At 48.9% G+C, this 17,118-nt stretch overlaps 1 protein-coding gene across 1 annotated transcript; it reads right to left on the bottom strand.

Annotated features, from left to right (window-relative positions):
• Positions 1-236: 236 nt before the first annotated feature.
• Positions 237-16,863, bottom strand: LOC140357114 (ras GTPase-activating protein-binding protein 1-like). Its single transcript, XM_072442032.1, has 12 exons — positions 16,729-16,863; positions 12,340-12,456; positions 10,688-10,769; positions 8,476-8,649; positions 7,283-7,373; positions 6,340-6,436; positions 5,129-5,360; positions 4,375-4,479; positions 4,163-4,277; positions 2,634-2,759; positions 2,453-2,562; positions 237-2,145 (listed from the first exon to the last, which is right to left on the bottom strand). Exons 2-12 carry the CDS (start codon positions 12,432-12,434, stop codon positions 1,906-1,908), a joined length of 1,467 nt encoding a protein of 488 aa, XP_072298133.1. The 5' UTR covers positions 12,435-12,456; positions 16,729-16,863; the 3' UTR covers positions 237-1,905.
• Positions 16,864-17,118: the final 255 nt, after the last annotated feature.

Here is a 17,118-nt window from a genome sequence, read left to right as displayed (position 1 = left end):
TCTGACATCGCTTTATAAACACTGGGTTTATACATTCACTTCATTTAAAAACTGTCTTTTTTCTGGTTTACAACACGCGACACATCGACCGAGCTAATCGTTCAGAGGACTGTTGCTTTTCAAACCCCGCCCCCAAAGAACTGAGAAGAGACAACGCTTTAAAACAGTAAATCACTTTTAATTTAGTTCCGTCGTCAGCAGGCGAGCTCATTTTAAACGTGATGGCAAATGAAGTGCGTCAGTAAAAGAAGCCGAAAGACAAAAAAAAAAAAAGTTAAAAAAAAACGCCCCGGTCAGACGCGTCAAACGTTTAAACGAGTTTATTTTGTTTTACTCCAAATAAAAGCGCCGCAGCAGCTCGGCCGTTTGACCTGGAAGAATAAAAAGACCCGACCGCTGCTGGACACAAGGGGGCGGCGGCGATACACAGGATCGCCCAAGCAGTAAAGTTACACGTTCCTTTAAGAAACAGGAGTGAGAACGCGGAAAACAACAAACAAAACTATCCTCTGGGTTTCTAAAGCCCCGGTTCAAGTAGTATTCACCCTTTATGTTCTAAATTTGTTTTCAAGTTCAGCAAAGGTTAACAAAGACCACAAATGTTCAGGTAATTCAGGCGTCGGATAGGATAGGAAAGAAGACGTTCAAAAAACAGGTGGGAGGAACAAAGAGACGTCCGCCATCTTTGAGACTGGACGACGGCGGCGGCTAAGCTAACCGCTAATTAAAAACACGTGTATGGGGTGAATCGAGCGCGATGGGAGACTTCAGAGTCCAAATCAAGCCCAAACTCGGAACTACTTTCGAGTGCAATTGTCCGTTAGGTTCAGTCGAGCCTCGCCGTCGGGATGGGGCGGAGTTATCGAGTTTAGTTAAGCTTCAACTTGGGCTCGAGGGTTCAGATCGCGGTTCAACTATCCGCGCGTTTACGAGAAAGCAGAGCGCGACGTCGGGTTGAATTAAGCGTGAACGGGCGGGATTGGAAAGTCGGGTGTAGTCGAGCCCAAACTCGAGACTCACGAATGAGATTTCGCTCGGGTCGAAGTCCAAAAAGTACCGATAAAACACTTCTTTGTCTGGTTAACGCGGGACGAAGCGCAGAACGTCGAAAACGAAATCTCGGCTCGTGAATTCATACAGTGTCGCGGGGTTTACTCGAGTCGAGCGCGAGGATGTGACGTCCGGGTTAGTTCGGTCCAAACTCCGACTTGAGAGGCAGCGGCGTTTGAGTTGTCGCGGTAACACTCATTTCGGTTGCGGAGCGGAAACGTCAGTCGGTTGAGTTAAACTTGACCATCGGGTTCGGTTGGGGTCCGATCGTAGCGGTTGGAAGGACGCTGCAGGTTGTGAAATGTGGTTCGGGCGTCGCTCAAGAAGAAAGTCGAGGTTTTGAGTCGAAGATCGGGTTCAGTCCAAACTCGTTCTTCCGGTGGTCGACGCCCGCTCGGTGGCGGAGCAGGGTTTAGACGAGCTCAAAGTCGAAGAACAGTTTGAGGAAGCGGAGACGTCGTGGAGTCGGGTCCGAGACTCCTGGATCCCGGCGACGACTTCTGAAAAGGCGGAGATTTTGAGGGCGGAGGTTTTGAAGGCGGAGGTTTGGTCGAGTCCGAACTTGTCGTGAGAAAGAAACGAGGGAAGATAAAACGGTCTGGATCAGCTTGAACCAAACTTGAACTCAAGGACAGTCCAGTTAACACTTTATCTGGTTGTAGAGGAGATGTCGGGTTAAGTTAAGCTCAAACCTAAACTCGTAGGTCGACTTGACTTGGAGAACACTTTGTGGAGAAATGGGGGGCCGTGAGGTCCGGTTGAATCCGGCCCCGGGGCCTCCTTGTCGCTCCCGGCTTTAGTCTTGAGTCCAATCGTAGCAGTGAAGTAACTAAAACTCTAGGTGGCGCCGGCGGCTCACTGTCGCTGAGCCGAGTACCGGCCTTCGCTGGGTCCAGCCCCGCGTCCGGCGCCGAAGCTGGGTTTGGGGGCCATGCCGCCCCGGGAGCCCGGGGGACCTCGAGGACCTCCACCGATCCGGGGGCCGCCCGGGCCGCCAGGACCCCTGGGCCGGAGGTCGCGCCGCTCGCCCTCCCGCACCGAGCGAGTCTTCTTCTCCTCCACGTTCAGGCGCACGTCGTTACGGAACTTGATGGGCTGAAACGAGATGGACAAAGAGGTCAGGACGGAGGGTTAGGGTGGAGAGGTCAGGACGGAGGTCAGGGTGGAGAGGTCAGGACGGAGAGGTCAGGACGGAGAGGTCAGGGTGGAGGTCAAGATCTTTCTGATCCTGCAGTAAATGGTGCTGCTTATGGTCATTTGGAAACCTGAGGTCCACATTTGAGCCACACAGAAGAATAAACTCGACATTTAGACAGCTCTTTGTGATACGTTTCCAAGAGGTTTTCCCCACAGCTCGCCAGCTCAGCGGCGGCGGCTCACGGTTCCGGTTCAAGGTTCTCACCCTGTTGCCGAGGATCTTCTGCACTGGCTCGGCGTCGTCAAACACCACAAATCCAAAGTTGGGCAGCTTCCCGCCGCTGTTGATCCTCAGCTCCAGCACCGTCCCAAACTCTGCAGACACGAAACACGGGTGAACATCGTTTTGAACCTTCCATCAAACGGTTTAAATGAAAAGTTCTTACGCTCAAAGAACTCCTTGAGCTCCTGCTTCTCCACGTCGTGAGGCACGTTCCCCACGAACAGCTGATGAGCGTCTGGGTACCGCGTAGGCCTCCTGCCCTCGACCTCGCCCGGCTCGCCCTCTCGACCTGCAACACGCCCGACAAAAGACATGACACCCCGACCTACAGAGACATGACACCCCGACCTACAGAGACATGACACCCCGACCTACAGAGACGCGACGCCCCGACCTACAGAGACACCTACAGAGACGCGACGCCCCGACCTACAGAGACACCTACAGAGACGCGACGCCCCGACCTACAGAGACGCGACGCCCCGACCTACAGAGACGCGACGCCCCGACCTACAGAGACGCGACGCCCCGACCTACAGAGACGCGACGCCCCGACCTACGTCCCGACCTACACAGACGCGACGCCCCGACCTACAGACGCGCGAGGACCCGAGACGCACGCCCCGACCTACAGACGTGCGAGGACCCGAGACGCGAGCCCCCGACCTACAGACGCGAGCCCCCGACCTACAGAGACGCGCGAGCCCCCGACCTACAGAGACGCGCGAGCCCCCGACCTACAGAGACGCGCGAGCCCCCGACCTACAGAGACGCGCGAGCCCCCGACCTAAATAGACGCGCGAGCCCCCGACATACAGAGACGCGCGAGCCCCCGACATACAGAGACGCGCGAGCCCCCGACCTACAGAGACGCGCGAGCCCCCGACCTACAGAGACGCGCGAGCCCCCGACCTACAGAGACGCGCGAGCCCCCGACCTACAGAGACGCGCGAGCCCCCGACCTACAGAGACGCGCGAGCCCCCGACCTACAGAGACGCGCGAGCCCCCGACCTACAGAGACGCGCGAGCCCCCGACCTACAGAGACGCGCGAGCCCCCGACCTACAGAGACGCGCGAGCCCCCGACCTACAGAGACGCGCGACGCCCCGACCTACAGAGACGCGACGCCCCGACCTACAGAGACGCGCGAGCCCCCGACCTACTGAGAGACGCGACGCCCCGACCTACAGAGAGACGCGACGCCCCGACCTACAGAGACGCGACGCCCCGACCTACAGAGACGCGACGCCCCGACCTACAGAGAGACGCGACGCCCCGACCTACAGAGACGCGACGCCCCGACCTACAGAGACGCGACGCCCCGACCTACAGAGACGCGACGCCCCGACCTACAGAGACGCGACGCCCCGACCTACAGAGACGCGACGCCCCGACCTACAGAGACGCGCGACGCCCCGACCTACAGAGACGCGCGACGCCCCGACCTACAGAGACGCGCGACGCCCCGACCTACAGAGACGCGCGACGCCCCGACCTACAGAGACGCGCGACGCCCCGACCTACAGAGACGCGCGACGCCCCGACCTACAGAGACGCGCGAGCCTCCGACCTACAGAGACGCGACTGAAATGACTGACTAAAGTATATTGACATATGACAATAAGTATTGCAGTATTAAACCAGTGTTTGATCCTGCCTGAAGAGGGAGGATGGGAGGGCATCTGACTTACCCGGTCTGGGTCTGTGCACAGGTGGAGCTCCTCCAGGCCTCTGCTCCCTCGGCCTCTGGTCCCTCTGAGGTCTCTGCGCCGCGGTCTGAGACTCGGACTTCACCTCGGCTCGCGGCTGCGGCACAAAGGAAACGTTCTGTCATTTAAAATGGGTTTATGACCTATGACCTGAGCCTGGGAGCCTGAGCTCGGGGGTAAAACGGGCGGAGTACCTGTGTTGTGGGCGGGACTTTGACGACATGTGGGAGGGACCCTGAGACTGGAACAGCGCCACTCGGGGGAAGGTTTTTACTGGTCACCGACGCCCACGAGAACGGCTGGAAGGGGAGGAGCCAAAAGGTCAAATTTAACACGTCATAAAAACATGAAAGTCTGATATTTTATGGTTTTATAGGATTTAAAGCGCACTATGGAACTTTTCCAGTGTTACAGCCCTTACATAACATGATCCAGTGTTTATTGTGAATTTTAGCTGCAACTAATGATTATTTTAGTCACTTTATTTAGTTCCAGTCAGCGATTATTTTTCTATTTACCAAATTATTGCAAATTTAAATTTTTTAAAAACAGTTTTAACAGAATAAAGGAATAAAAATGAAATACCATTGATGAAGTAATTGTTCATTGTTTTTGACACCGTCTGTTATGAACGGTCTTTGAGTTTTGATGATAAAAGACTGATTGTTTTATAAGTCAATTACCGTATTTTCCAGACTATAAGTCGGACCAGCCAAAAAATGCATAATAGAGAAGAAAAAAAACATAAGTCGCTCCGGAGTATAAGTATATAAAGTATAAGTATACGTCGCACCCGGGCCAAAACTATGAAAAAAGGTGCGACTTATAGTCCAGACAATACGGTAATCATAATTAGTCACAGATTAACTGCTGCATCTTCAGTCTGAACGTGGTAAACACGACTTGGGGCGTGTCTGTGACGGGTTAACTCTCTTAAAGGGGCCGTACCCTGTTCTCCTCGGGGGCGGCTGTGGCGGGCTCGGCGGCGGCGGGTTCGGCGGGCGCGGCCGTGGGCGTCGGGCTCTTCTCCGTCTCGTCGGCCGAAAGCGCGTCCGTCTGCGCCTCCAGCAGCTCCGCCTTGACCTCCCCGGACTCCTCCTCCTTCTCCTCCAGCTCCGCCTCTGGCTCCGGGCTCACGGCGACGCCCTCGTCCTCGTCCCCGGGCCCCACCGGCTCGGAGCTGCGGGTCACGGGGCAAAAGCGGCTCGTCAAGAACTGTCAGAAGTCTAGAGATGGTTCTGTTCTAAATGTGAGGCAGGTTTCGGATCATAAACGCTGAACGTTCACGTCGTTTTGATGCGTTTCCTGCTCCGTGCGAGTCGTCTTCTCTCACACGTGACGCGCTCTGGAGTCACTTTATGATCCAGATAACAATTAAAGCTAGACGACAATTATCTCAATAATCTGTCAGTTACGATTAACTTTAAAACATCGCATTATAATGATTACGTTTAAGTCGAATTGCATTTAATCTTTTTTTACATTCAGGGACAATTTTAACAAAAAGTTCAAATCGAAACAATTTCTCCAAATCTGGGCCTGACTTCTGGAAACACTTTATAATTACTACAACTTTAAAAAACACTTCAATAGAATGTTTTATGCTTTGTAACTGAGAGGTTAGAGTATTAAGTTACGTATTTTCCAAACTATAAGTCGCACCTTTTTTCATAGTTTTTACTTATATTTATACTATGGAGCAACTTATATAATATTTTGGGTTTTTTACACTGCATTTGCGGAAAATACGGTAATGACTTTGTTTGTGCTTAATTAATGTAAAAGTGCAGTTATTATAAGGAGTTATTGGAGATTTGAGGCAGATTTGGAGAAAAGAGTTGTCATTATTTGTGATGCAGGTTTTGATTGAAGGGCTCTTTTATTTAATGATATATTTTTAGAGAACAACAGTGAAATCTTTCATCTTCTCATTCTCGTGGTCCGATATGTGACTGTTCAGAACGTTTGATTGTGTAAATCCGCTCACAAATGTTAAATTGGACAAAAACGGCCATTATTAAACATACATTTAGTTATCATTTTTGGATGTTAAATTGAAATAGAAAGTCTTAATTTTGCTTATAATATTGTCCCGATGATGATCTTTTGGTTCTTACGGATCGACCTGATCATCTCTACTCCACAGACGCGGTTCGTACCAGGGGTTTTGGTCGTAGTACTGGGCGGAGTCGTCGACGGCGGCGTCGTCCGGAGACGGGACCCTCTCCTCCAGCTCCTCCACCTCGTCCTCCGACTCTAAACACCACAACAACACAGACATTACTGCCCCCTGCTGCACGAACAGAGCCACTGCAGCGCTTCACAACACTCCTCAAACACAACACAGACATTACTGCCCCCTGCTGCACGAACAGAGCCACTGCAGCGCTTCACAACACTCCTCAAACACAACACAGACATTACTGCCCCCTGCTGCACGAACAGAGCCACTGCAGCGCTTCACAACACTCCTCAAACACAACACAGACATTACTGCCCCCTGCTGCACGAACAGAGCCACTGCAGCGCTTCACAACACTCCTCAAACACAACACAGACATTACTGCCCCCTGCTGCACGAACAGAGCCACTGCAGCGCTTCACAACACTCCTCAAACACAACACAGACATTACTGCCCCCTGCTGCACGAACAGAGCCACTGCAGCGCTTCACAACACTCCTCAAACACAACACAGACATTACTGCCCCCTGCTGCACGAACAGAGCCACTGCAGCGCTTCACAACACTCCTCAAACACAACACACAGACATTACTGCCCCCTGCTGCACAAACAGAGCCACTGCAGCGCCTCACAACACTCCTCAAACAGGGATAAAAACAAGCTTCACTTCCATCAATTAACAATAAATGATAAATAAATTACTGGACGTGTATTAATGATAAGCTGATGAGCTGCTAATGATGAGCTAATGATGAGCAGCATTTTGACAGAAGAAATTAAAATACTGTCATTGTGTGTTTTCCCAGTATGATGTCATCAATCATTGCTATTCTGGGATAAAATGTGTATAATCTTCGGCTAAACTTGAAATACATTCGTCTTAACTACACGTTGACTTCAGAGTCCCGCCGCGCTCACCTTCCGGGGCGTCCGAGTCCGAGTCGGCGAACACTTCGTCTTGGTAACGGAACACGTCGTTGTGAACGTAGAACTTGTTTGCCACGGTTCCCTGGAAAACGGAAAGAGGATTTAAGCAATTTAAGCTTTTTTCATAGTTTTTGCCGGGGTGCGACTTATACTCCAGAGCGACTTATGTGATATTATTCGTTATTTTCACCCTGGCAACCACAAGCGGGCGCTCTAAGCGACGAAGAAGAATCTGCACTTCCTCTGGAGTTTGTGGAGTTGTTTAGAAGTGACATTCTTATATGTGATAGAAGAAGAATTCAGTGGATTTAGTGATTTGGGGTAAAACTGATGCTTTGCTAAACTTGTTAGCATGTTCTTTATGCTATAGTTATCTGAATAACTGTTCATATGTTACGTTAACATACCAGACACTTACCACAGTTCTGTCTGTGCCTCATGTAGCTGAAGGTGTTAGCGTTAGCATACGTCATGTAGCTGAAGGTGTTAGCGTTAGCATACGTCATGTAGCTGAAGGTGTTAGCGTTAGCATACGTCATGTAGCTGAAGGTGTTAGCATACGTCATGTAGCTGAAGGTGTTAGCATACGTCATGTAGCTGAAGGTGTTAGCGTTAGCATACGTCATGTAGCTGAAGGTGTTAGCGTTAGCATACGTCATGTAGCTGAAGGTGTTAGCGTTAGCATACGTCATGTAGCTGAAGGTGTTAGCGTTAGCATACGTCATGTAGCTGAAGGTGTTAGCGTTAGCATACTTCATGTAGGTGAAGGTGTTAGCGTTAGCATACCTCATGTAGCTGAAGGTGTTAGCGTTAGCATACGTCATGTAGCTGAAGGTGTTAGCGTTAGCATACCTCATGTAGCTGAAGGTGTTAGCGTTAGCATACGTACACCTATTCACCATGTTCTCTCACTGTTATTATTTTGAACTGCATTTACAGATGAAATGTCTGTTCTTGGATTTTATTAAATACATTTCCCCCAAAAATGCGACTTATACTCCAGTGCGACTTATAAATCCGTTTTTCTTCTCTATTACGCAGTTTTTGGCTGGTGCGACTTATACTCGGGGAAAATACGGTAACTAAAATGTGAAAGAGCTGCTGGACTCTACCACACATAACTGCTCCACGTTCATCAGAAGTGCGTGAGATAAACGGCGGCCTCCTGCGTGACACAAACCCACCTCTGGCGCGAGCACAAACGTCTGCATGAACTTCCTCATGGGCTGCATGTTGTTGGACAGCTCGCCCATGACCTGCACGACCACGCCCTCGTTGAGCGTGGCGTGCGCGTCCACGTGGCGGATCTTGGTGTGGCAGTCCCTGAAGCTCAGGGCCATCACGCGCTTGTGGATCTCCTGCGGAAACAGAAACCAAAGAGGCCGGCGTTAACGAGGCCGCGACAGACGGTTGCCTCGGGAACGTGAAAACCACTTTGGGCGAGTAAAGCGGGGGAAAAGAACCATCGGAAGTACAAAAGGGTTAAAAGGGCGGAGTTCTGTTTGACATGATTTCTTCACACTTTTGAAATTAATTAAAAAACATAATATTGCGCATCTTTTTGATCCTTTGTGTACTTTTAACTGTATGTCATGTGCTTGTACGTTAATACATAATTAAATACTGATACTATAAACTGCAGATAATTTAGTTATTTTAGTTCATTTAAATCTATTTCCCGAATAAATAAATAACAAAAAGAACAGAATGAATTCAAAGCGCCCCCTACAGGTCGGACGACTCATCGAACTAAAACACAGTTCTGATTAATATTTAGAAGTTTGCTAAAAAATATAAAAAGGCTATGACAGAAAAGCACATTTTTTAAAAATGTATGTCAATCACACTAGGAAATTACCCAGCAAACACTGGGCCAAAACTCTTCTAATGTCACATTTTTTTCCATTTGACAAATAAAAATACATGAGCGACTTTTTTATTGAATTTATGTTTCGATCCAAAAAAGTTGATTATTTTGTGTAAATTCTGCATGAACTTTGACTGGAATGAGACTGGTGTGATGTCACTTCCTGTCATTTTCAACAGATTTCACAACGTTTTCTCCACAAATACCTGCTCGATGTACGACAGGTACAAATACACCGAATAAAGTCAGAAGTACAGAACCGTTAAATCATTGATACCGTGACGTCTTTGCTCATTTACATGAACTTAACACGTCCAAAAGTGTCGGCGTTTTAACTAATAAACTCGCTCCGAAATGTTTGCAACTCGTTTGTCCGTTTGACGGTTCAATTCTCTCCTGGACGCGTTTTCGAACGTGAACTTTGAACAGTCGCATCATTAAAACACAAACGGCGTGGACTCGCTCGTCAGTCGCCGCTCGTCAGTCGTCGTTCGCCCGTCAGTCGTCGTTCGCCCGTCAGTCGTCGTTCGCCCGTCAGTCGTCGTTCGCCCGTCAGTCGTCGTTCGCCCGTCAGTCGTCGTTCGCCCGTCAGTCGTCGTTCGCCCGTCAGTCGTCGTTCGCCCGTCAGTCGTCGTTCGCCCGTCAGTCGTCGTTCGCCCGTCAGTCGTCGTTCGCCCGTCAGTCGTCTTTCGCCCGTCAGTCGTCTTTCGCCCGTCAGTCGTCTTCCGCCCGTCAGTCGTCTTCCGCCCGTCAGTCGTCTTCCGCCCGTCAGTCGTCTTCCCCCCGTCAGTCGTCTTTCGCCCGTCAGTCGTCTTTCGCCCGTCAGTCGTCTTCCGCCCGTCAGTCGTCTTCCGCCCGTCAGTCGTCTTCCGCCCGTCAGTCGTCTTCCGCCCGTCAGTCGTCTTCCCCCCGTCAGTCGTCTTTCGCCCGTCAGTCGTCTTCCGCCCGTCAGTCGTCTTTCGCTCGTTTGTGCCAGTTCGCCCCTTCACTTCCGTCACGGGCCAGGCGGGCGTGGTCGGGGCGGAGCTGGACTTTTTCGCTCTGGCAAAGCTCAAATTGAGCCAGATCCTCGTCCTTGTGGGGACTTCTGGCACAGAGTGTAGCCTGCGAGTGACAGCGTCGCCGCGGTAACGTGCGCCGAGTGGAGGACGGACGCGACGCAAACAACGACTGTAGCTACGGCAGTTCAGCCGTTTTCGACAGCGTTGACCGTTAAAAACACGTTATTGCCCAGCGCTGACGAAAAGCATTTAAATTATATCAAAGAAAAATCACTAAAGTCAAACTAAAACAGACATTTGCATTAAATAATCTACAGAGAAATGTATATGTGAATGTTTTTGATGATCTTGATGTTATTTTGACACATAAATACGTCAGAAATGTGCCTTTAAAACGTTATATTTGATTTTGTGCTTTCCAAATCCAGTGATATGGGGAAAAAGCTCATTAAAGTAGATGTTTGAGGTTGAAAAGGTCAATTAACGACAGCACTTTGAACTCTAGATTAAGTTCTGGACGACACTCACGGCTTGTCCGTAAACGGCCTCCTGAGGTTTGCCGCTGCCGTCGAGGCCTCCGTGAACGTAGGACGAGTTCTTTCCGTAAAACCTGCGGGAAAACAGAACAGAACTGAAACAACGGGCGAGCGGCTGCAGACGATTTTAAACTGCAGCGGTGGCTTTTGATTTGTCCGTTTATATCATCCAAGGGTCGGGAAACTAATGGAAATACGAGCGAGATCACGTCTGATCGTTAATCGAAGTTGCCGATCCTCAGTCTGTTTAATTGTGCGGTCTGGAGCAGAAATCAGACTTTAAAAGAATAAGTCACATGTTAAATGACTCAGACTAAGGCTTTGTGAGTCTTAAACAAGTTATAAAGACGAGATAAAAATGCACAAAACATGAACTGAAGACAGTTTCTCATGTTTGTTCTAATTAAGACAGTTTTACTTGAAAATTCTAAGTTTAAAATGACAATCACAATCATGTATTAGCATTTTCTCACACAACTCGCTCTGTACAGACGCTCAGTAAATGCTCAGTAAACGCTCAGTAAAGCCTGCGCGTTACCTGTGCAGAAGCTCAGTAAACGCTCAGTATAAGCTCAGTAAACGCTCAGCAAAGCGTGCGTGTGGCGTTACCTGTGCAGAAGCTCAGTAAATGCTCAGCAAAGCGTGCATGTGGCGTTACCTGTGCAGAAGCTCAGTAAACGCTCAGTTAAGCGTGCGCGTGGCGTTACCTGTGCAGAAGCTCAGTAAACGCTCAGTAAAAGCTCAGATAAGCGTGCGCGTGGCGTTACCTGTGCAGAAGCTCAGTAAAAGCTCAGATAAGCGTGCGCGTGGCGTTACCAGTGCAGAAGCTCAGTAAACGCTCAGATAAGCGTGCGCGTGGCGTTACCTGTGCAGAAGCTCAGTAAACGCTCAGATAAGCATGCGCGTGGCGTTACCTGTGCAGAAGCTCAGTAAACGCTCAGATAAGCGTGCGCGTGGCGTTACCTGTGCAGAAGCTCAGTAAACGCTCAGATAAGCGTGCGCGTGGCGTTACCTGTGCAGAAGCTCAGTAAACGCTCAGTAAAGCGTGCGCGTGGAGTTACCTGTGCAGAAGCTCAGTAAATGCTCAGTATAAGCTCAGTAAACGCTCAGCAAAGCGTGCGTGTGGCGTTACCTGTGTAGAAACTCAGTAAACGCTCAGCAAAGCGTGCACGTGGCGTTACCTGTGCAGAAGCTCAGTAAACGCTCAGTTAAGCGTGCGCGTGGCGTTACCTGTGCAGAAGCTCAGTAAACGCTCAGTATAAGCTCAGTAAACGCTCAGCAAAGCGTGCGTGTGGCGTTACCTGTGTAGAAACTCAGTAAACGCTCAGATAAGCGTGCGCGTGGCATTACCTGTGCAGAAGCTCAGTAAACGCTCAGTTAAGCGTGCGCGTGGCGTTACCTGTGCAGAAGCTCAGTAAACGCTCAGTAAAAGCTCAGATAAGCGTGCGCGTGGCGTTACCTGTGCAGAAGCTCAGTAAAAGCTCAGATAAGCGTGCGCGTGGCGTTACCTGTGCAGAAGCTCAGTAAACGCTCAGATAAGCGTGCGCGTGGCGTTACCTGTGCAGAAGCTCAGTAAAGCGTGCGCGTGGAGTTACCTGTGCAGAAGCTCAGTAAACGCTCAGTAAAGCGTGCGCGTGGAGTTACCTGTGCAGATAGTCCGGGGCCTGGTTCAGGAGCGTGTAATACTGTCGGACAAACTCTCGCCCGACCAGCTGGGCACTTGGCTTCTCCATCACCATCGCTTTGGTCGACGGAAAAAGTCTGGAAAACAAAACAAACACGTGCGATCAACGCGAGCGCATGAACGGTTTGAGAACGTCACGGCGCCGCTTTAGCCGCTGCTCGTTCTGGTGGAATCTGCTGGAGCGGGAGGAGGATTCCTGCAGTTTAGAGTCATAAAAACACATGCTTCAGCTTGTTCTAAACAGAAAAATGTCCAGAGCCGTTTGAGACGGTGGAAATGCAGATTAGACTTTGCTTCATGGACTCCAACAAAACCGCACACGTTTCCATGACTACCATCGTTCGGCTCACCACTGAAATCACGAGTATTTCAAACAATTACTACAACGCCGTCAAACTTAACCTGAACAAGTACAAACCGGATATTTAACAAGGTTTCTAAAATTGAACAGAGCAATAATCCTTAGTAGTTTAGTCTAATTATTGTATTTAGATTAACAAGGATTTATATGGGACTTTTAGGGATGTCAAGATTAATCAGTTAATTGATAACATTTAAAATCACAATAGAATCTAAAAACTAATCGTCGACGTAAAATATTATTCAATCAACGCTACAAAAAAGTAAACATTAATGTTTAGTGTGTTTATTGTGGCTGTTTTATAACAATAACTACTTCTGCATTCAGAAAGTTTGATTTCACAAACTAGACACGTGTTTATCCATCCACAACACAACCTCACACCACGAGCACACAGAACCACAAAGAACCTCACAGAACCACAAAGAACCTCACACAGAACCACAAAGAACCTCACAGAGAACCACACAGAACCTCACACAGAACCACAAAGAACCTCACACAGAACCACAAAGAACCTCACACAGAACCACAAAGAACCTCACAGAGAACCACACAGAGAACCACAAAGAACCTCACATTTTATTCAAACTTACATGGGCCGTGTAATTGTCACTTAAACGGAACTGATTCAAGGTCTGACTCTTTGTAATAACTGTATAATAATAATAATAATAATAATAATAATATCTACACTTGTTCCTGCCGTAGTAAAGCACAAACAAACTAAAGACTTTATTCAGAGCGAACAAATATAAACTAAGTCTAAATCACTAAACGTTCAAGATTTTATTCATGTTTTAAAGCAAAATAAATTAAAGAGTTTGAGTTCAGGAAATCAACACATTTTGATTCTGTTTTGAAAAGACTAAATAAACTATAATTGGGATCAATCAAAAGTAGATAAAACACACATTGTCCAGCTTTAATATGAAACATGACGTACAACAAACGCTCGACTGATGAACGGAAGTGACTCGTGCAAATATTTGACTCACAAATGATTTATTCTCACTGTGAAGTTAATGCAAATACTAATTATGTTTCGTGTCGGGCTCTAACGTCCCACGAGGGAAAGAAGACTCTGCTCTCAAAGTGTTGTCAGCTACAATATATATATATATATATATATATATTTAATATATATATTAAATAAATATATATATATATTAAATAAATAAATAAATATATATATATATATATATATATATATATATATATATATATATATATATTAAATATATATATATATATATTAAATAAATATATATATATATATATTAAATATATATATATATTAAATATATATATATATATATATATATATATATATATATATATATATATATATATATATATATATATTAAATAAATATATATATAGTTTTAGAAAGTAAACTAAGGATTTCCGTGGTTTAGTTTCTCATCTGTGCTGTAAATATTCATGTTCTCACAATAATCCATCGTTAGAAGTGTGAGCGACGTCGACAAACCGAAATAAACTGAATTAAAACTAATCCAAATGACAGAAAAATATAAAATAATAGTTTCATGTCAAGAACCAGGAGGTATTTCTGACTTTTAGAGGATCATTTTACGCAATCATGAGCCTCAATAAACAAATAAAACCATCATAAATGTGTAACAACTTTAACTCGATAAGAGCATCCGAGTGGCAGAGGTGAGAGTAACATAGCATGGGGGGGGCACAGCATGGCACGGGGGGGGGGCACAGCATGGCACAGGGGAGGGGGGCACAGCATGGCACACAGCATGGCACGGGGGGGCACAGCATAGCACAGGGGAGGGGGCGCAGCATGGCACACAGCATGGCACTGGGGGGCACAGCACAGGGGGGCGCAGCATGGCACGGCACAGGGCAGGTGGGCGCAGCATGGCACGGGGGGGGCACAGCATGGCACACAGCATGGCACGGGGGGGCACAGCATGGCACACAGCATGGCACGGGGGGGCACAGCATGGCACACAGCATGGCACGGGGGGGGCACAGCATAGGGGGCGCAGCATGGCACAGGGGAGGGGGCGCAGCATGGCACGGGGGGCACAGCACAGGGCAAGTGGGCGCAGCATGGCACACAGCATGGCACGGGGGGGCACAGGGGAGGGGGGCGCAGCATGGCACAGGGGAGGGGGGCACAGCATGGCACACAGCATGGCACGGGGGGGCACAGCATAGCACAGGGGAGGGGGCGCAGCATGGCACACAGCATGGCACTGGGGGGCACAGCACAGGGGGGCGCAGCATGGCACGGCACAGGGCAGGTGGGCGCAGCATGGCACGGGGGGGGGGGGGCACAGCATGGCACACAGCATGGCACGGGGGGCACAGCATGGCACACAGCATGGCACGGGGGGGGCACAGCATGGCACACAGCATGGCACGGGGGGCACAGCATGGCACACAGCATGGCACGGGGGGGGCACAGCATAGGGGGCGCAGCATGGCACAGGGGAGGGGGCGCAGCATGGCACGGGGGGCACAGCACAGGGCAAGTGGGCGCAGCATGGCACACAGCATGGCACGGGGGGGCACAGGGGAGGGGGGCGCAGCATGGCACGGGGGGGCACAGCATGGCACACAGCATGGCACGGGGGAGGGGGGCACAGCATTGCAGACAAAGACCACTCTGCGACTGTGGTGCCCAAACCCGGCCTGTCCCCCCGCTCCTCCCGGCACTGCTGGAGCTCCAAACGCCCGAGGCACGCGCGGGTTTTGTCGGGGAACTTCTCCAGATTCACCCCGGGGTTTGAGCGGCTCGGGACGGGGCTGACGCACGTGTCTGGACCCGGGTCTGGAGCGGGTTTCCTCGGGGCCCCCGGCGCCGCTGAACACCCAGGCCAGGTCAGAACACGTGCGTGGAAAGCGAGACGCGCGAGCCGGACCGGGATTGTGACGGTTTAAGAGGGAAAATGGCGATGGGAAAAGCGGTAAAGAAAGTCAAAATGGGAGGGAGAAAGTCACGACTGAACGTGGGTGAAGCAAATGGAGGCTCCAGAGGGTAAATCAGGCAGAGAAGGGGCCAAAACAACGAGAATGCACCGGGAAAACTGCATTAAAGCGGGCAATTAACGCGTAAAGTCCAATTATAACAGATCACAATCAGGCAAGAAATCAATAAATACTATATTATCTGTAAATCCGAGGTTAATTTTGCAAAGCTAGGATATGATTTGCAGATTTCACTACTTCATAGACCAATTTAACAACTGTATTTATGGCAAAAAGTGGAGCAAAAGCATAATACGCTTAGATTGAAGTAATAAATGAGATGTATATTGTTTTAAACAGTTGATATTACGAGCTAAATTGTGCTTTTTGTGGATCATTTCGGGAACAGTCAATTAACTCTTTGTGCAATTACATTTTTAAGGCTTTGTAGAGAAATTGTGCGTGTTTTTTCCCTGCTTTTCATGCGTAAAACTGGCGTGATAAACGTGTTTGGGCCCGTGGAGCCTCTGGAAGCAGGTCAGTCCCAGCGGTGTGCTACAAACGTGCAATGATTATGAATGAAATGGCAACGTTTTAAACACGTTTGACGTGGTTATAAATGGCAGTCGTAACCAGAGACAAACCAAAGTGAAGGTTTAACTATAGACGCCTCCAAAATAACTTTTAAACGCAACAAAAGTAGGTTTCGAGCCCGATGCTAACAGAGAAAATGCTAAGTAACGCGATCCAAAGTTGTAAAACAGCTGTAACTTTGCATTTTATTGCGACCGTTTCACTTTAAAGCAACATAAAAAAAGAGTTATTTAAGTAAACACTAAGTTACAAGCACATATTTTACATTTTCCTTAAGGTTTGTGCTGTAAAATCAAGAATGAGTAGAAGCTAATGCTAACCACGGCTAACTGCGTTTAGCCAGGCCCGACAAACCGACCCGATTACGGTGAAAAATACCACATTTAACAGTATTAAACCCGGGTCGCTTCAAAGATGAACGCGGGAAGATGCGATGGAACTTACCGGTGGTGTATTTATCAAAAAAGCGGATGGAAAAAGGGAGCGATTTCTACGTGAACCTCCGCGGCTCAGACACGAACGGCAGGACAACGTGCCGGAGAGGAAGACGCGCCGGTGCGGGATTCACGTCCGCCATTGCCTCCCGCCCACGCGAGAGGCTAGGCCAATCCAGAGCCAAGACCGGGGGCACATCGACCAATCAGATGCGGTTCAAGGGAGTTGCGCTGGGAAACATCTAAAGGGACGTTGTACTGGAGCGATGGTGCGGCAACTGCGGCGGCCATGTTGTGACTGTACACGTAGTTATAAGATAATAATAACTTATTTGTCCCACAATGGGGAAATGTCACTGTTGCAACACAGATTAGGTACAAAAGTATAATAATAAAAACA

This window comes from Eucyclogobius newberryi, unplaced genomic scaffold (genome assembly GCF_026437365.1).
Source record: "Eucyclogobius newberryi isolate DKJ021-1_F unplaced genomic scaffold, fEucNew1.0.hap1 SCAF_125, whole genome shotgun sequence".
In the NCBI taxonomy this organism is placed as follows: Eukaryota; Metazoa; Chordata; class Actinopteri; order Gobiiformes; family Gobiidae; genus Eucyclogobius; species Eucyclogobius newberryi.
This window is presented reverse-complemented; position numbering and strand designations above follow the sequence as displayed.

Excerpts from the sequence above, each read along its gene's own strand:
- LOC140357114 (XM_072442032.1), bottom strand. The coding sequence starts at position 12,434 with ATGGTGATGGAGAAGCCAAGTGCCCAGCTGGTCGGGCGAGAGTTTGTC. Across the intron at positions 8,650-10,687 it reads AGGCCGTTTACGGACAAGCC|GAGATCCACAAGCGCGTGAT; the intron begins GTGAGTGTCGTC and ends CTGTTTCCGCAG. Across the intron at positions 2,760-4,162 it reads TGTGCACAGACCCAGACCGG|GTCGAGAGGGCGAGCCGGGC; the intron begins GTAAGTCAGATG and ends GGCGTGTTGCAG.